At 36.6% G+C, this 20,981-nt stretch overlaps 2 protein-coding genes across 2 annotated transcripts; one reads left to right on the forward strand and one right to left on the reverse strand.

Annotated features, from left to right (window-relative positions):
- Positions 1–484: 484 nt before the first annotated feature.
- Positions 485–640, forward strand: K441DRAFT_541618 (uncharacterized protein; the record flags this gene model as incomplete). Its single annotated transcript, XM_067642656.1, has 1 exon — positions 485–640. A coding segment is annotated over one exon (156 nt), but the record flags the coding sequence as incomplete, so codon positions are not given.
- Positions 641–12,019: 11,379 nt separating this feature from the next.
- On the reverse strand, positions 12,020–14,323 carry K441DRAFT_653298 (alpha/beta-hydrolase). The gene has a single exon (XM_067647519.1). The coding sequence runs from the start codon at positions 14,004–14,006 to the stop codon at positions 12,291–12,293; it is 1,716 nt and encodes a 571-aa protein (XP_067508426.1). The 5' UTR covers positions 14,007–14,323; the 3' UTR covers positions 12,020–12,290.
- Positions 14,324–20,981: the final 6,658 nt, after the last annotated feature.

Consider the following 20,981-nt stretch of genomic DNA (forward strand, 5'->3'; position numbering starts at 1 on the left):
TCTAACGGCAATATGATAATAATTTACTAGTACCGTAATATTCTGTTTTAAAGCTACTTATTTAGTTTAGGGACTAAACCTTTTAGGGGAAGGGAGTACTGTTATAGCACTGACCTGTCTTATACTGTTTTCTACTATTAGCTAGCCTACTACTAGCGCCTTAGCGGCTGGCCCTACTATTTATATACGATACCCCTTTCGCCTCTTCTCCTCTTTATACCACAATGTAGTTATTTAGTCTACTTTATTGCAGCACCGTGACACACAACCACGACGCGGTAGAGGTCGCCCGAAGGGATTACAAAATCACTAATATCTTATTAATTTTAAAGAGTAATTTGTTACCACTATTAAGAATAGAGTTAAGTTATTAATAGCCTTTATAACAGCTAAGGAGAAGGCTAACTTTAAGCTTATAAAACAGCTCTAAAAAAAAGGTCGTATTATAACTCCTAGAGCTCCTTTCTAAGCATCTAATAAGTAGGAGATTAATAGTCTTATTATAAGAGGAGTCTTTAAATTTAAGAAGTATAACCTTACTAAGTTTAATAAAGTTCGCATCTTTAAGTTAAGGATAGTTAATAAGATTAAGGGTAAAGCTACTAACGCCCTATTTAAGAAATTAAGGCTTATTATCTAAGGTTATAACGACGATAGTAAGGAGATAATTCTTATATAATCTCTTATAATTTAATAAGCTAGTTAGCGAGTTATTATTATATTAGCTCCCTCCTTAATTATTACAGACACTTTAAATACAATGTTATAACTACTTGGAGAAGAGACAGAAGAAGCTAGTTAGTTAATATAGGTACGGTCCAGAATGGAGCCAATAGAACCATGTGATGAGGAATAGTAGCTAAGGTCACATGATATAATCTATATAATCTGTATAATCTACGTAATCCGTTATAGAGTAGATAGAGTATACGTATATTACGTATAAGAAGGATTTTATAGGAGTATGGTTGTGTATTTAAGGACCCTTAGTCCCTACCTAGATAGTTCCTTCCTTATAGTGATTCTTAGAATATAATTAGAGTTAATCTATTAGGCAACCACTCCACTAGTTATTATTACGTTGTTAACTCCTATACTTGCATTTTCTATACACCTAGCCTATTAATGAGCCTATTGTAGTTTCTGCTATAAGGTTCCGTTACACAATCACTACCTAGTTACGGTATTAAATATAGAAAGTCAAACAATATACTACTAAAAGCAGCCACCACGACGCTATTGACGGTGGCAACTACTTTAGGGTTAGGTAACGACACTAGTATAGTAAATACTGACTTACAGCAACCTGTAACGGTTGGATAGCTATAAGAAATAGTTAACTAGTTAATAACTAACAATACAGCGCTAGAAAAAAGGGTTAATGGGATAGAAGTAGTAAAGATTAAGTTACTATCAATCAAAAGGTACTTAGGAGAAAGATTAAAGCTTAAAGGATTCCTTATATAAATGTACTTTAAAGTTACGTAAGAAGGAGCTAAACTGCTAATACCTATGGATCGAATAGTATATGCGGGACTATTCCTATTAGAAAAGGCACTTAAGTAGTTTAAGCCTTACCTTACGGAAATATAGGTAAACGGAATAACAACCACTAATTAAGAGGTGCGATTTATATTCTTAAGCTAGAAAGGGTTCGCGGAGCGACTTATATAAATATTTAGAGACCTAAAGGTAGTAACCACGGCGGAAAAAAAACTCTAAGACATTACGCAACGGACCTTAGCAATTAAGTATATAATATAGTTCTAGACGTTAGCAACATAAGTAAAGTGGAATAATAGGGCGCTTATAGCATAGTATAAATANGGACTTAAGGCTAAANTCTANNANNTNATTATCCTAATAGAAGATANNGACACCCTANNGGANNTAATAGATTAAGCGATTAAGATTAATAATTAAATCTACTAAAGGGAATAGGCTAAGAGAGGCTAGGATAGAGTTCTATAGTTATATAAGGCGTAAAGTACGTAACGACCAAAGCTAAGTTAAAAACTATAGTATAGCGCAGAGCTAATAGACCTAAGCGGTACTAAAGAATCTAGAAGATGGAATAAAAGATTATAGAAACCTAGAGGATAAGGATTAAGTAATTAAAGGTTTAAGGAGTAGAGGCTAAACCAGGGATCTTAGTAGTAGAAGACGTTTAGGCGGACTCTATAGTAAGAAAAATGGTTTAAAGAAGGAGCTTATATAAATTGCGGAAAATAAGGTTATTATATTAGAGACTGTAAAAGTAGGTAGAGTTATTATGTAGTAAAAGGGATAAGACTAGTAGACGATATATATATATAGAGGGACGACAATATGCTACAAGGAATAAAAGAATGTTCAATTAAAAGTTTTACGTTTTGTTATAATAACGTATACCGAATTCATAAGGACGCTAAGTATGGCGTAAGCTATTAGCTATAAGAGCTAAGTTTATTAAAATATTAAGGAACTAACGAACCAGTTCGCAGATCGGACATTAAAGACGATGAATTTAACGAAGGCGAAATATTTAGTAATAATAAGGTAATAAGAGCGGTTTACTAGGAACACGCAGCTATTAGAAATATTACACTAGAGGTAGAGGATAATTCCACTATAAAATAGGGAATATTAGTAGGGATTAAGACCCCACTAGATATAATGTCTATCGCTTTATAAGACGCAAGAGAAGTAGGATAGTAAGCTACTTTAGCACTTGATAAAGGTAAAAGGCCACAAGCTTAAGACTCTTAAGACGAGATGCGAGACGACTAAGATTCTTAAGACGAGATAAGGTAAGCTTAAGGACCTATAACAGACGATAACCGATAAAGCAGAGTAATAGCTTAGTTTAGTGATATATGAATAAGCTTAGGACGAAGTTTCCTAAAAGTATAAGACTCTTAAGACGAGATAAGAACACTAAGTAAGCCTAGTTAGACTAAGGCTAAAGCTAAGCTTAAACTAGAAGTAAGCTTAGGATTAAAGAATCTAAGGGACTAAGAATTCGGAGTATAAATAAGGACACCTATAAATAAGAGGTAAGAGGCTTCTTTATAGATTAGAGAATCTGTAGTATAAATAGTAGTTAGGCTGGGAGACAGATATATAGACCCAGAAGACTTATTAGGGGAACGTAGTGTTTGGCCTAAAGATCAAAAAGTTAATACTAAGATTAAGAAGTAAGAGAACTTTAAGGATCTATCTACAAGACGCAAACTAAAAGAAACTATAGAAGAATTTAGGTAAAGAATTATTGCATGGCAAGAATAGAAACTAGATAAGAGATCTAGTATATTAGGATATACTAGGGACAGAGCACTAGTACGAAGAATTACTAATAGGCCTAGGGCAGGCATACTAAGAGCTAAATAGCTTACTAAACTGGAAGATAAAGAGGATCTAGGGATCCCTACTAGGTTTAAAGAACGACATATAAAAGGCTATTACGACGTAGTAATAAAAAGATACTTCCTTATAAACAAGCCGTATACACTCCAACAGCTATACTAAAAGTGGTATAGGTAGCAACACAACGACGAGTAGGAAGATTTCTATATGTGGTTGGATAAGTAAGTTATCTAGGACTACCTAATTACAGAAAAGGCTATAACTTATATTAAAGGAGCCTTAATTATAATATTAAAGGATCTAGAGGAATAATTAGAGGACTAGAGAAGTGAGAGGCGCATCTTAGTACCCGTAAATAAAGTCGTAACGTTCAGATCAGCATAATAAAGGTTTAAACTTAAAGATAAAGACGAGTTAAGAGTTAACCTAAAGCACCTAGCACACTATATACTATTATAGATTGTATATATAGACGATATATACAAGATGTATAAGAATCCAAAGGAAAAGAATTGGAAATACCCTATAAGGATATACTAGATAATAAATAAGCGATAGTATAGAAATGCTAAATATATATATAAATAGCATCTAGCAGAAGTTTAAGAGAAAGGGAATTTAATACTTTAGCTAGAAAGATTCCTTATAGAAGAATGCTTAGATGGACAATAGTAGTAGGAATGCCTAAAAAATATATATCTATGGTATATTAAAGACAAAAAGCGAACTAGGTATTGGCTAAAGAGTAAGCTAAGTATATAAGAATTAAGTAGCTAATAGTTAAGAAAAGTAAAGGCCCATAAGACTAGAGGGAGCCAGTAGTAGAGCCTTAGACCCTTAAAGGAATTTAAGGACAACACCTAAATTTATAAGTTAAATGGTAAGATTAGCAGTTTAAAGCGCTAATAGATAGTGGAGCAACGCGGAACTATATCTTACTAGTAGTAGTTAAGAGAATAGGTTTACCTTATAGATAGAAGGAGCAACTTTACCTATTAGTTACAATTTTAGGAGATCTAATAGCCTATAGAGGAGGGATTATTAACCTTAAAATAGGACCTATTTAGATAACTATTAAAGGAAGATAAATTAAGATATCTTTTAATATCCTACTATTAGGACGGGATAAGGCAGTATTAGAAATGCCTTAGTTATAGAAATACAATCCAAAGATCGATTGGATTATAGGTTAGGTTAATATTAGGGATATTTAACGCTATAAGATACAACAATAAACTAAATTAGTATAGTACTAAGTCGGAGTAATATATAAAGAAACTAAGCGAGGCTTAAGTTATATACTAAAGAGATACTATAAGTATAGCAAAAAACTATAGTCACTAGAAAGTAAAAAGCTATTAAATTATATAGTATAGGATTATAAGATAGAGTTAGAACTAGAAATAAGTCTAAGGTTTTTTCTAACCTATAAGCTTACTAAAGAAGAAGGTAGAGCATTAAAAGAGTTTATTTAGGAGAACTTATAAAAGGAATATATTAGACTATCGCAGTTATTAGTAGGTTATCCAGTACTGTTTATACAAAAGAAGAATGGTAAACTAAGGCTGTATATTAACTATAGGCAGTTAAATAGCATTACTTGGAAGGATAGTTATCCTTTACCCTTAATTAGCGAAATTTAAGATAGGATAAGCAACGCGTAAATCTTTACGAAGATAGATTTAAGATGGGCGTATTATTAAATTAGGATTAAGGAAGGCGACGAATAGAAAGTAGCTTTTAGATTAAAGGAAGGACTATATAAACTATTAGTTATGTAATTCGGGCTTATAAACGCACTAGTAATGTTCTAGAAGCGTATTAACAATGTATTAGGAGAATACTTAGATGAATTTGTTATAGCATACCTTAACGATATTATTATTTATTTAATAAACGAAGAAGAATATAGAGAATACGTTAAATGGGTCTTAAAGAGACTATAAGAAGAATAGATACTAGTAGTAATTAAGAAATGCGAGTTCTTTACAAGGAAGACCGATTTTGTTAGATTTATTATCGAACTAGGCTAACTTAGCATAGATCTAAAGAAGATTAAGGCTATAGTAAATTAGCAAGAACTAGAGAACGTTACGTAATTAAGATCGTTTTTAGGGTTTTATAATTACTATAGAAGGTTTATAGCGTAATAGTTAAAGGATATTAAACCATTTACGCGGTTAATAAAGAAAGAAGAACTATAGGTATGGGGAAAGGAACAGTAAGAGCTATTTAAGTAAGTTAAAGAATTATTTACCTAAGAGCTAGTTCTTAAGATCTATTAACTAGAATTAAAAACGGTTGTAGAAACGGATGTATTAGACTTTATACTAGGGGCATACTTTATATAGAGATATTAAGATAGATAGCACCTAGTGGTATACTATAGTTGGAAGATAACACCACTAGAGTTAAACTATAATATCTACAATAAGGAGTTATTAGGTATAGTTATAGTACTAAAAAAATAGAGAGCATTCTTATAAGGTATAGAGAAACTATTTATAGTTAAGACGGATTATAAAAACCTAATGGGATTTTTAATAATAAAGGAACTCAACCAAAGATAGGTTAGATGGGTAGAGATGCTTATAGAATACCATTTTAAGATTTAGTATACTAAGGGCACGGATAACATATAAGTAGACGCTCTAAGCCGAAAAGCTAAACTACAAAATAACGAAAAGCCATTAGGGGCTTTACTGCGAAAAGACACAGATGGATTAATTAGGTACAATTATCCAAAAATTATAGTAACTTAAGAAGATAACGAACTAGGAAAAGTCTATAGGACACTAGAGAGCTTTTAGGAATAAAGAATTCTAGAGGTATAGCTAGAAGATCTATAGACGGATATATACGAAAATTAAGAAGCTAAGTATATCCTAAGAAGTATAGTAGAGTATTTTATAAAAGATTTCTATAAGGGAATAACTTAAGGATATAATAGAGCTACGGGCTTAGTGTTAAGACTCTAGGAAGAGTATATTATTAACAGAATCTAGAATATCGTAAGAAAAGTTATAAAGGAGTGTTTAAATTGCTAAAGGAATAAATTAATAAGGTATAAGCTATACAGAGGGCTATAACCTATTAAAATACTAGAGAAACTATAGGAGGTTATATTATAGGACTTTATCGTTAAGTTACTAAAGTTAAAAGATTCTATTACCGGATAAGATTATAATATAATCTTAGTAGTAGTAGACAAGCTTATAAAGTAGGGATACTTTATAGTATATATAGAAGAAATATTAGCGGAAGATGTTGCTAAAATCTATATTAAAGAAGTGTTTGTAAGATATAGGGTACTAAGTAAAATTATATCGGATAGAGATCTAAGATTTATAGTAGTATTTTAGAAAGTATTTTTAGTAGAGTAAGGAGTTAGAGCAGTAACTTCTACCGTATATTATCCGCAAATAGACGGTTAAATAGAAAGATTAAATTAGACGCTAGAGTAGTATCTAAGGTATTATATTAATTACGTATAGAACAATTAGGTATCGTTATTACTAGTTATATAGTTTATATATAATGCGACACCTTAAGAAGAAATAGGCATATTACTATTTAAGGCAAATTATAGATATAAGCCGAGAACATTGTTGTTACTACGGTAAGCGAAGAAAATAAGTAGTATAGCTAAAGAAAGAATAAAGATGTTAATAAATCTTTATATAGACCTTATAGAATTAATAAAGAGAGTATAAGAGAGAATAAAAAAGTATTATAATGCTAAGAGATCTAAGGGACCAGATCTTAAGGAGGGAGATAAAGTATAGCTACTACACAAAAATTTTAAGAGTTAATAACTAAGTAAGAAGTTAGACTATGTTAGACTAAGACCTTTTAAAATTATATAGAGGATTTTACCAGTTACGTTTAAGTTAAACCTACTAGCTAAGATAAAGATCTACCCTATATAGCACATCGCAATGCTAGAGCTAGTATACGGGAATGTTAAGCTACTAGTTTATAAAGTAGACACGTATAGAGGATAGAAGGAAGATAAATAGTAAGTTTTAAAGATTGTTAGTTATAAGGATATTAATAATAAAATATAGTATAAGGTTAAGTAAATAGGCTATAATAAGACTACCTAGGAGCCACTAGAAAATTTAAAAAATGCTATAAGAAAGGTATAGGAGTATTAGAAGAGATTAGGTTAGGCAGTATTAATAAAGAAGGATTACTAAAGAATAAGTTACCTAAGGGGGACCTAAGAAGAGCAGTTGCCGAACTACTTAGATCTATTTCCTTCTCTATTAGAAGAGAANCCGTTCTTTTATTGCTAAGTTTCTATAAACCTTATTCTATAAGCTTCTACTCCTTAAAACGGACCTTTTTATAAACCTTCTTAAGATAGATTAGCTAAGCGGACGCAGTAAGATAAGAATTAAGGGCCCTTTACTAAGCTTTAGTAGCCTCTTATTTAGCATTATAAGAATAATATAATTCCATTAGAGTAACAGACAGTTTATTATCTAGCCGCGTAGCAGTAAATTAAATACAAGACCCTAAGACAAATTAATTAGGGAACTAGATAACTATTAAGAGTAATAGGTCGCGTATATTTAGTATTAGAGATAGAGCGAATGTTATAAGACGAACGAATATTTACTTTAGTGCACTCTAAGTAAGAGGACGGTTATTACGAAGATAGATTCGCCAACGCAATATAAACTAACCCCTTTCTCAAATAGCAAGAACACGGAGATAGCATAATCTCACTAAGAGATAATATTATAGCAACGGTACGAGACCGACGGGCTGTAGAAGAAGAAGAAATTGCTTTAGGTATAATAAGTAACAATATTAACTAAATTAATTAGATGGATATTATACCTCTAGTAAACAACTTAGAGATGTTTTAAATCTTTAAGGACGAAGATAAAGAGGAGGGAGATAGTGTTACGGACGCTTTAAGTATAATATTACGACTACTTAGAGAAGAGACGGAAGAAGCTAGTTAGTTAATATAGGCACGGTCTAAAATAGAGCTAATAGAACTATATAACGAGGAATAGTAGCTAAGGTTATATAATATAATCTATATAATCTATATAATCTGCGTAATCTATTATAGAGTAGATAGAGTATATATATATTATATATAAGAAGGATTTTATAGGAGTACGGTTGTGTATTTAAGGACCCTTAATCCCTACCTAGATAGTTCCTTCCTTATAGTAATTCTTAGAATATAATTAAAGTTAATCTATTAGGCAACCACTCCACCAGTTATTATTACGTTGTTAACTCCTATACTTGCATTTCCTACACACCTAGCCTATTAACGAGCCTATTGTAGTTCCTGCTATAAGGTTCTGTTACATTAATAAAGAATAGAATAGCGGTCTATTTATAAGATATTACTTAGGCCTATACCTAATTAAAGACGCACCTTTAGCGCTTAATATTAGTACACCTTCTAGAGTAAATTCGCCACTAATATCCCAAAGATATAATTATAGTTATACTTAAGCCATTATACGAAATCGCAGAGGTAGAAACTTATTAGTGGGCTACCTATAGTAAGCACTATAAAGAGAAGCTTTTAATAACTATATCTATATTTAATCCCTACTTCCTTATTATAACTATAGAAACTCTATTTAGAATTATTAGCATACAAACTAATAATATAATTATCTTAAGAGATAACTCATTTTTAGCTCTTAAAGAAAATAAGCTAGTAAAGGTAAATCTAATAGTAAAACTAAAAGGAAAGCTTAATTTAATAACATTATTACTTTTTAATAGATGTATCCTCTCCCTAAACAAGGATTCTATTGCTTTACGCTAGAAGGGTTAAGGTAAAAATATTAACGTTATTAACGTTAATTCTCTAAAGTAAGGATATATAGAGTAACGCGCTTATAAAGCTTATATTACTTCTATCTGTTAACCTAAGGCTTTTTTTAATTTATCTATTGCCGCTTAATACCAAAAACCAATTAAAAATAACGTTCTTACCCTAAATAAGCGTCTTTCTTAGCAAATAAACCATCTTAATTAGGGACTACTCTATGTGCCTATTAATTTTCCCACCGCTAAGCTCTTCGTATTTATTAATAGATTATTTATAAATAATAAAGATTTTAGCTTCCAGCTAGGATATAAGATTATTATTATAAATAAATCTACTAAAGAGAATAACTTTATAATCTACGGTAATCTTATTTATTAGAGCTTAACTAAGAGTAAGCGCGTTACTTAAAGCGTTCTAGCGTTAGAAATATATAGAATAGTTAGCGGAGTTAATATAGCAATTGCAATTGGAACTTCCTGCTATTCCTATAATTGTATACACCAACTTATATTCCCTTTATAAGTATTTAATTAAACTTAGTACCACAAAGGAGAAGCGCCTAATAATTAATATTATAGCACTTTAGCAATTCTATAAGCGTTAAAAACTCTTTAAGATTTAATAAATAAATAGCTAAAATAACCTAGTAGATGTAATAATAAAGGCGAACCCAAATAGGGCACTAGAGACGTTTATTAATATAAATACTCTATATATATAAGTTAAAGGTTAGGTTAAAAGGGAGTAGGAGTATAACATTTTATAAACCCTAACTTAAACTAGCTAATTAGGATTTTCCATCCCCGGGATAGAAAATCGCTATTAGCTCACTTACTACTAGCGCCTTAGTAGCCCTCCTATAACTCCTAAATAAGAAAGCACTACGTACTAAAAGGCAAATTTTAGGATAGTAAGACTTATATTATAATAGTAATAGTAAGTAAAGAGGATTAATATTTATTACGCTAGTCGAGCGATATATATATATAGATGGCAACCGCAAAAGAAAAGTTACTAGTATTGGGAATATAGGCAAGTTGCCGTCACGCGAGGCAAGTTGCCGTCACGTAAGGCAAGCTGCCGTTACGTGTTGCCGCGGCACTAGCGTGGCGAGGAGCCTTAAGCTCCTTGCCCTTCCTTAAGCAAGGAAAAGTAGAATAATAATCATCATACTACCTACAACTTATAGATACGTGATATCACCTTATATTACCAACAAATACTATCTTAGTAGCTAAATATTTTATTAAATACGTCTTTAAGCTATATAGACTTCCTAATTTAATAATATCTAACCGCGGAAGATAGTTTGTTTTAAACTTCTAGCAAACTCTATATAAACAATTAAGTATATAAATACGACTCATAACTGCATTTTATCTAGAGATAGATAGTTAAACTAAAATTGTAAATATAATTATAGAACAATACCTATAAATATACTACTCCTACCTATAAAATAACTAGAAGAAGTAGCTGCTATTAGCTAAGTTTACTATAAATAATACGATAAATAAATTAATAGGCGTAACGCTATTCTACGCAACTTACGGACAAGACCCTTATCTTAGATTTAAACTATAACCTAAAATCAATATAATAGGACCCATGATTAAGCGGAGTTAGTTAATTAACGCGTATAGCTTTGCTAATTAAATAAAGTAGTTAACGGAACTACTATAAAGCAAATTAACATACGTTTAAACGATATAGAAATAGCATATAAATAAAGAACAAGCTCCCACGTGGGACTTTAAAGAAGGTAATATGGTTTACCTAAATATATAAAATATAAAGACTTAACGGCCCTTAAAGAAACTTAATTAGAAGTTTGTGGGCCTATATTAAATTAAAAAGAAGCTAAGCCCGTATGCCTATAAGCTTAAACTACTAACTAAGATAAAGATATACCTAACGTTTTACGTAAGCTTACTGTAACCTTTAAAAGGTAAACCTTTAACTTGTAAAGTGCCGCCGCTACCTCTTATAGTTATTAATAACGGTTATACTACCCAGACCTTAACCTTACTGCTTCCCTTTTTAGTTAGTTTAATTTTGTAATCTATTGCTGCTTTACTTACCTACTTCTTACCCCTAGCTTACCCGCGACCTACCCACCCACTTATTTTACTTACCCACTTAAACCCTAACTCTATGCTGGTTAAAACTTATAGCTTCTTAACTAGCAATAACTTTTAGCGAGGAATTGGGCCCCTTGTTTTAAGGTTAGTATACTAATAGCTAAAGACCGTACTAGAGAAGAAGAGTAGTAGGAAGTAGGCCCCTTAAGTAGAAATAGGCCCCCCTTTACCATAGCTGCTCCAGCCTCCCTAGCGTCGCTTCTTATCCCCTTTTTATTTTCCTACCCTTTACTCCTACTCTATCTATTTCCACTACATTTTAACCTCGAATTTTTAACGCTGCCCTTATACCCCCCTTGCCTATTATATCTTCTCGGGCCTCTGAGCCCCTTAGATTCTTCTTTATAGAGCATTATATGTATCATTTCCACCAGCCTGCGCAGGGTCCGACATAAATTTTATAAACTCTCTATTTAAATAAAACAGTCGTCTTATAGCAAGCAGGTAAGCTATATATCTTATTATACTTTTCTATTTAAATATTACACAGCAAACAGAGCAGACAAATAGAGTTCTCAGAGCTCTGGTGTCAAAATTTGCGATATGCAAGGCTCGAAGTAGGGCAACGGCCACGGCCGCGGGGAGGACCCTCTCGCTCCCCGAGCCGGCGGAACAAAGCCTATATCGTCGGAAGTACGATCGGAAGGCACGGTTAACCAAAACATATTCGGTGAATCTATAGAGGTAATACGCGTACTTCTAATTCTAGTGTTTTGGTGTTCCGCGCACGGTCCAACTCTCGTAGGACTTCACCAGGGGAAGGGATATAGCAATGTGACAGCGGTAATGGAGGCAATTAGGACGAATCTTGTGGAAAGTAGACTCTCTAAACCCAGGGTAAGCACAGCTTTAAATCTCTATCTGGATAGGAAATATCTATTGGATATCCGGTCCAGTCCAATTACATCGCTGGGCCCTAAAACGTCCAATTTTGTCCCGAGCACTCACAAGTGGGTCGCATCAACGACACCCAAGCCCCCTTGCACGTCCTACGCAATCGCCAAGAAAGATAGCAGCACTCCATACGTCGCCTGTAGCAAGACCGTCTCCTCCGCCGTATAAGTCCCATTAAACACTGGATCAGGCGTCGTCGTATTGTCCGGGATCGACTTGTCAAACACCAACTGGCTAACATTATGCGCCGCTCCATCAGTCTGCGGCATCTCTCCGTCCACGAAATAAGCCTTCACGGCTTTCGCAATTCCCAGCGAGGCAATGCTGACAGTCGTGTGCCCCGGGCCCTCCCGAATCACCAGCCTCGACGAGTTGGGCAGCGCGGCGCGCAGCCGCCGTGCTGACGCAAGCGGCGTGTTCGTATCGTGCCTGTTGTTGATAATCAGCATGGGTGTCTTCTGCGCAGCTAGGATCAAATCCGCGTCCGAGAGGCTCGCGGCACCAATGTTGGGAATCTGAGCGCGAGTCGTTGGGCCGTGCCGGCAGAAGAGGATGGGCCCCAGATCGGCGTTCAACCAAGGCGTGTTCTGGTTCAGCGAGATATGCTCGAAGGCCGAGGTGATGTAAGACAGTGAAAGCTGCGTGGAGGGCGCGTTGTCCATGCACTGCAGCGGGGGGGATGCGAGGATACGGGACCCCTGGGCAGCCGCACTGCGATCGCTTGGTTCCGAGGCGGCGCTGGCGGACATGATGGCGGCGAAGGTGCTGGGATCACGATCCTCCAAGCTTGCGATAGCGGAGGCGATGAGTGGCCAGGTCGTTGGAACGAGGAAGAAGGTCCAGAGCAGGGCGCTTAGAATACCGACTGTGATGGAGGAGCTCGAAGAGACCTTGACCGGGTTTTGGAAGACAGCTTCGTGCAGCTTGTATATCCGGTCGACGAGGTGACTGACAAATGTTGCGTTTGCGGCTAAAGCGCAGCCTTCAGAACCTGCAGCTATACAGAGTGCGGCGAAGTCGTGGATAGCATCGTTGATCGAGATCTGGTCGTTGGGAAGTTGCACGTCATACGTCTTCGCATTAGCCGCTGCATCGAAAACGCCATCCAGCACAATTCGTCCGACACGCTCGGGGAACGTCTGGATGAACTCGACGCCAAAAATGGTGCCGTACGAAAAGCCCCAGTAGTTCAGGGGCTTGTCAGTGCCGTCAAGTTCGTCCACGATAGCCGCCATGTCGCGCACTACATACGCTGCCGTCGATGTGAAAAGCGCCGACGGATTTTTAGCGATGCACGCATCCGCAAATATCCTATACGAGGCATCGAGATCTTTCAAGCTTGCGCTGACCACTGCGCTGGAGGACGCGTTGCGCAGCTCGCCCAGGGATGTATCAGCTGCTACCAGCAGCTCGGTCTCAAAGTCGTACTCCTCCCCAACGGTATCGAAACACACCAAGCGCGGCTCTGCTTCGCCAATGCCCCGTGGGTCCCAACCGATGATGTCGTAGAAGCCGCCCGTCAACGCGGAGATGGACTCTCCCGCACCATTCAGCACGAAAGATTTGCCAGACGCACCGGGTCCGCCGGGATTGACAAGGAGAGAGCCCTTGCGCTCTCCAGAGGAAACGGTGGCTTTGTAGCGCGCGAGTGGAATGATCGCAGTCCCACCTTGCCCGCTAGAGGCAGCATATTCAAGCGGGACTGAGAGGGTCGCACAGTCGAGTCCCGTGCCGCATGATATCCAGGTAAGTGTCGCTGATGAAGTAATGCCAAAGAATGCGAGTAGTGCTATCGGAATTTTGGTAGGCATGTTGGAAGCCAGGAAGAATTAGAAATGAAGCAGATAGATAATCCGATGATCGCACTCTCGAAATCCACTGGAGGAATGGCAGCCGAATAGGGACAGACAAATTAAACCGAAGCGCAAAGTAAGGACCGTAGAAGTGAAATAAGCTGCAAGACTTAAAAGAGCGAAAAGTCGACTGCCAACATGATAGTTTAACCAGAGCGCAACCAAACTTTCTCAAAGAAGAGCTCAAAGGCTAAGCAACGCAGGTTCATTTCCTTTAATTATGCATCTGTAAAAACTGTCACAAATAAAATGTCGAACTCAGTTACGGGGCGGACCTTTTTCGGCGCTATCCAGCGGTGTGGAAATAAATCCTAGCGCGCATTTGTAATTTGGCATTATTCGCGACGCTAATCTCCACGCGACTAATTAACACCATTTTTAAAATAGAACGCTGCTAGAGAAGCGGCCCCCTAGGGGGGGTTTCTGTTTTTTTTATACACGCAGACGTAGACTACTGGCTGCTTAGCGAGCGGATGAGTGACCTTACCGCATAGGGTAAATACATGGGCGTATGGCTGGCCTAATGGGTCAATGGTACGCGCGCATCAGCGCCTCATTAGCGGGGGGGGTAAGATATTCGAATATATCCACGGCTCAGCGACTCAGCGGGCGCTCAGCCGAGCCGTGAACACCAATTTGCCAGCACGACCCTAACGATCGGCCAGATTGGAGAGTGCGTCTCTGAAATTCAATCCGGCGAAGTAGTGACATACTATGAGTTAAAGACATACCTTGAACACCGCTGGTGGCGTTACTATAAACTCTTCGACCCTCACCACCGCAACCGCTGTCCTAGGCATTCCGATCCATGGGTACAACTTTGCGCCTATCACGTCAACGTCTTCATCATCCCCGCCCACCTCCACCTCGACGCCCACCTCAATCGCGTCCCCACAAAACCCATCAGCCCATACCGGACTCTCCACAGGCGCCAAAATTGGCCTGGGCCTTGGTATCCCTGCTGTAGCAATCCTCGCAGCACTTGCATCCTTCTACATATTCCACGTAAGGCGAAATACCCGTGCTTCTACTATCCCCTCTGAAATATCGGCCGGGAGCACTACACAAAAGCACAAGAATCATGAATTGCTTTCGACACAAGCACATGAGATGTTCCAGGACCATAGAGCCGAGCCAGAGGCGAGACATCTGGGCGAGTTGTAGGGATAGTGGAGGATCGTTTCATTTCGTACTCTTTCTCGAGAAGGCTGTTTTTGCATATTCCTCGGCCTCATAAGCATGGTTTCATGATTAGGGCAGTAGAGTGTTGAAAGTCCTTTCCTTAATGACTAACAGTATAGCGGTCCAAATTTAAGTCTTCTATAGTGATTCTATGTTCTAGAGACGCTTGTATCTATTATTAGGCGATTTGCTCACTATTGGAAGCTAAGTGTTTAGGGTGAGGATCTGATACTTCTCTCCTATTACACTCTCAATTATATGTTTTATAAGTTCCTAGCTGGAACCACCGCATCGACCTTCACCAACGGACGTTCTACCTACGGCTACATCGATAGCTTAACTGGACCAGATCGGGCTCACTGCCTACAACCAGCTCTACGCCGAATATAAAGACGATCTCCGCATACACGAGAAGCGAAAACAGGCTATAAACGATATCAGCAACTACATCGTTCGCACTACATCGGTAGCCTACCTTCCACTCATCGACGGCCTCAACACGGTACATGAACGGCTTTAAGCATTAAAGACTGCACTTGCCCCTACCACCTTAGGTAAAAAGCACGACGTCCTCAATCAATATACGGCTTTGAGAGCCTATAACAAAAAACAGAGCATTGATAAGAGGCGGGCTATATCCTTTATAGTTATAGTCTTAAAACAAGGGAGGGAGAAGGATTATTTACTTAGTCGGTCGATTGCTATAAAGGCCATATTATAGCTATAGGCGTCCTTTAGGAATAACTTAAAGTCTATTATAATGTATTGCAAAGGACGTGCTAGGACTAGTAGTGGTTATAGCCACCTAAGAGTTTAATCCCTAGGGGTATCCGCGTGTCTGTAGGCGTAGCAGTTCCTAATAAATCGCTCTATATCAGATAGAAGTCCTTATTAGTAGTAATAGGGCGTTAGTAGTTAGTAGGTTTTATCTTAACTAGGGTATACCGTAGAGACTTAATAGTAGGCTTTATGGATTAGCTCAATTTATAGGTTATTAACGTCCGGAACTATAAGCCGTTTTTAGTATAATAGCAGTCCTTCTTCTACTTCCAAATTAGGGTTACCTTTTATAGCTTAGTCGTAAAGGGCCTTTAGGGAGTTAGCTATATAGTTTATAGCAGTGGTCTTAGTAATAAATGCATGCATATTTTGGCCAAATATTTATTCAATTTATAAGCGCGCCAAAATATTTATGATTTGAATGCATATAATGAATATAGGTTAGGTATGCTTTATTACCAGTCTTAGTATAGTGCTATAATTAATCATCATCGTCGCTAACGCCTTCCTACACTCTACCCTAATTCTTAACTACATTTATACCTAATATAAGCTCCTTCTTCCATCCTACTATAAGCCCTATTCTTATCTACGACTTTAAGCACTCTATTTACTTAATATTTACTAGTCTAAGCCTTATTTGTTACTATATGTATATTTAGAAGCTTATAAATAATTTAATTCATAAGGGAAAAAAAAATCAATGCATATTATTTGTTATAAATGAATATATTTATAAAAATAAATAAATAAAAATATTCTTAGGACCACTAGTTTATAGTTAGGATATAGTTAACTAGTCCTATTAGCTTATTTAGGAACTCTCCTTCTATAGGCGCTAGCTTATTCCATTTAGAGTATAGCTCCTTAAAAATCCGTAAATTAAGCTATTTAGGACAGAGGAGTACCTATATTTAGTGCTAAGCCTTTAGCTCGTCCTAAGGACCTATATCCTATTCCCTTTAAGTTAGAGTATTAGCCTAGAAGTTCTATCTACTAGAATAATATATAATTATAAAGAAGAATTAGGAGAGTATTTTAGCCCACTAGGCCTATTAACTAGTAAGTTACTTTATTATTATAAAATACTCTAGGGCTTTATAATTTATATATATCCTAATCCGGGAGTTTATACATTTAAGCTCTACACACTATTAGGATAGTAATTAGATTATAGCTAGTATTTCCTTATTATATATTTTATAGTTATACTTAGCCAGGTTTATTATTTTTAAAAAGAAAGTGTTGGTATCACCCAAGTGCACTTATATGGCCTATTAATCGATGGATTTGTTCGTTGTCTAATAGGTACAGAAAGTAGAGGATCGTAAGGATCGCGGTGCCTAAGTAGGGGGTTAATTAGTCACCATAAGGATAACTAATCAAAGACACGTAACCATATAACCTCTGTCCATATATTCCGACACTAGCAGTTCTTTCTTTATGCTTATAGTGCTGCAGGAAGGTAGCAAGGTAGCAAGGTAATAAGGCAGCAAGGTAGTAAGGCAGCAAGGCAGCAAGGTAGCAAGGTGTCGGTTTAGCTGGAGGTAGAAGCAGCAAAAGTCTGTTCGGGTAGTAGTACGGTACCAGCGGCGGTAGTAATAGTGGTCAAGCATAGAGCTTGTCTATCAGTCGGTCGGTTAATCGTAGGCGTACAGGCACGATCATTTGGTCGGTAGATCGCAGGCGTACAGGCATGATTATTCGGTTGGTAAATCGCAGGCGTATCGGCGCGATCAGTATTGTAATAGCAGGCATAGCGGCGCTATCAGTTTATCCATGGTATATGGCAGTACGGTGCTAGCGTCAGATGGATTGCAGGCGTAACGGCACAATTGTTTAGTCGGTAGAATGTGACCATATAACCTCTGTCTATACATTCCAACACTAGCAGTTCTTTCTTTATGCGTAAAATAGCTATCCTAGCAAAGCTTAGTCTGTATCCAAATTCCCGTTTACATTTTTTAAACGATATCCCTAAACGTGCTTATAGAGAGTAGTATTTAAAGGGAATATAGATCTGCATTTAGTACATTAAAATAGTTAATAATCTGGCAGATGCTTAAAGAGCGCTTAACCCAAAGGGAATATAGTAAAGCACTTTTTGTAGGTTTAAGGTTGCGGGGGTTTATACGAGCTTAGCTGCCGTAGCTCTTTGGCTTTAGTTAATAAAGAGGGTAAAACTAGTAGAGCTTACGCGGACGGAGCTTGTGCGGACGGAGCTTATACAGATAAAGCTTATTATTACTATAATTGCTTAACTACGCTTTATAACTCCTTAATCTCTTCCTTTTATTTTTAATATGCCTTCTAGACTCTTTTATACTGTCATTAACATAGGTCTAGAATATCTTACTACTGGCGTAATTTTACTTTAAAAGTCTGCTCTTATTGTTAAACTATATCTTATACATCCTAAATCTGTTTTTAGTAAGCGGTTATAGTTAGAAACTCCTATTAGGCTTTATTATTATAGATATTAATATAGTAAGGCCGTCTGGTGGTTAAACAGTTCCCGCTTTTCCATCCTTTAGGAAGTTGTTATACTATATTAAGAGTTCGTAGCTGCCGTAGACGCTAGCAGAGGGCAGAGGGCAGAGGGTAGAGGGTAGAGGAGGGGGAGCGCGCTAGCGTTGTAGGCGCGCTATTAATAGGTCTTAATTCCTCTGGCGGAGTTATAATTGTTATAGATACTAGTAGATTTAAGAGGGCAGAGGATAGGGAGCGCGCTAGCGTTATAGGCGCGCTATTGACGTAATTTCCAACGTGGCGGATCTGCGAGGAAGGTAGTAGACGGTGTCAGGGTTATTAGTAGGTAGGGGATGGTTTACGGATCTATAACTGCTCTGCTAAGAGTGGTTTAGGGGTCTACTAGGTTATTAGATATTAGGTACTACGCAAGGCTATTAAGTTACTATAACGCTGGGGTGCTATATAAGCTGGTATACTGCATATAGTGCTGCTAAGGTAGCTGCTAAAGTAGCTACTAATAGGGTACTGCCTAAAGGCGGTTAGGTATTGGGTGCTACTAACGCTACTAGGTTGCTATAACGCTAGAGTACTACATAAGGCTATTAGATATTGGTTTATATGCTAAGACGCGTACTAGATATTGGTTTGCTGCTAAGTTGTATTACTACACTGGGTTACTATATAAAGCTATTAGGTAATTAGATACTGCGCAAGGCTATTAGGTTACTGTAACGCTAGGTACTATATAAGCTGGTATGCTATATATAGTACTGCTAAGGTAGCTGCTAAGGTAGCTGCTGGGGTACTGCCTAAGGGCGGTTAGGTATTGGGTGCTATTAATAAGCTAGGGGTACTAGCACTTAGTAAAGAGGTCGTACTGGGTATTAATTTACGTGCTATAGAATGTCTTATACGTTGCGTATTTATATATATTCTAAGCTAGCTAGAATTAGGTGCTGCCGGAGCTGCTAATGTGGTTTTGCTGCTAGGTACTGGGTTGCTGCTTTCAATTAAATAAAGCTACTAGGGCAGCAGTGAACCTTATTGCTCTATAGCCAACCGGTAAGGTTAACCATTAATTAATGTCGGTATCACCTAAGTGCACTTGTATGGCCTATTAATTAATGAATTTGTTTGTTGTCTAATAGGTATAGAAAGTAGAGGATTGTAAGGATCGCGGTGCCTAAGTAGGGGGTTGATTAGTCACCATAAGGATAACTAATTAAAGACACGTAACCACATAACCTCTGTCTATATATTCCGACAGAAAGTAATAGGGTACTATTTACTATCCAGATATAGCTATAATAGAATTCTCGCTATAACCCCGTTAGAAGCGTCCGTTTTTAATATTAATTTAAGGTCAGGGTTATAGTAATAGAGGATTAGAAAAGAGATAAGCCAACCTTTTAGCTCTTTAAAGGCTTTTATATAGTCGTTATTAAAGATAAAAGGCGTATTTTTCCAAGTAAGTCGTACCAGAGGCTTAGCTATAACTCTATAGTTATAAATAAACCAGTAGTAGGAGTTATAAAAGCCTAGGAAGAACTAGATCCCCTTTATAGTATAAGGGGGTTTCTAGTTATAGATTGCCTTAACCTTCTTAGAATTAACCTTAATTTCTTCTATAGTAATAATAAATCTAAGATACTTTATACGTTTTACCCTAAATTCGCATTTCTTAATATCTACTTATAGGCCTACGTTTTGTAGCGTCTCTAGGACCTTCTTAATATGCACTTTATACTTAAGTTTATTATCTAAGTATATAAGAATATTGTCTAGATAGGCCGTATAGAACTTATTAAGGTAGTTAAAGGGACGTTATTAATATATTTTTAGTATATAGCCGGCTTATTTATTGATTTAAAAGGGAGGTCTTTATATTTATAGGACCTATAGCGGGTACAGAATATTATTAAGTCTTTAGCTATAGTGTCTATATAAATTTAATAAAAAGCTTAATAAATATTAAGCTTTATAAAGACCTTTACCTAATTTAAGCGTATAAGGGTCTTATTAATTAACGGAATAGAGTACCGGTTCTTTTAAGTAATAGCGTTTAACTTTTAATAGTTAATATAAAAATAAAGGCCGTTATTAGGTTTTTTTATAAATAGAATAGGGGAAGTAAAAAGGGCTTAGCTTAGCTTAATAAACCCTTTATTAAGGTTATTAATTAGGTACTACTTTATTACTTTAAGTTTATCTATAGTTTATTAATAAAGGGGGCTATAGCCTAGAGAGTTATTCGCCTTTAATTAGATCTTATAGTTATAGGTTTAGTAAGGGGGTAGCTAGTTAAAGGCCGCCTTTAAGTATACGTCCTTATATCCCAAGTAGATAGTAGGGAGAAGACGCTTAACTAGCTCCTTATTAGTTTCTTTAGATAGCCCTTTCTCCCTTTTACTAAAAATCTAGTTAATTTTATATAAGCTAGTTATAAAGACCTTATTGTTAGCGACTCAGTCAATTAAGGCATAAGTACGGCAAAAGGGA

This window comes from Cenococcum geophilum (genome assembly GCF_001692895.1).
Source record: "Cenococcum geophilum 1.58 unplaced genomic scaffold K441scaffold_5, whole genome shotgun sequence".
Taxonomy (NCBI): domain Eukaryota; kingdom Fungi; phylum Ascomycota; class Dothideomycetes; order Gloniales; family Gloniaceae; genus Cenococcum; species Cenococcum geophilum.

Bases quoted from the DNA above. Each gene is read 5' to 3' on its own strand.
- K441DRAFT_653298 (XM_067647519.1), bottom strand. From the start codon at position 14,006: ATGCCTACCAAAATTCCGATAGCACTACTCGCATTCTTTGGCATTACT.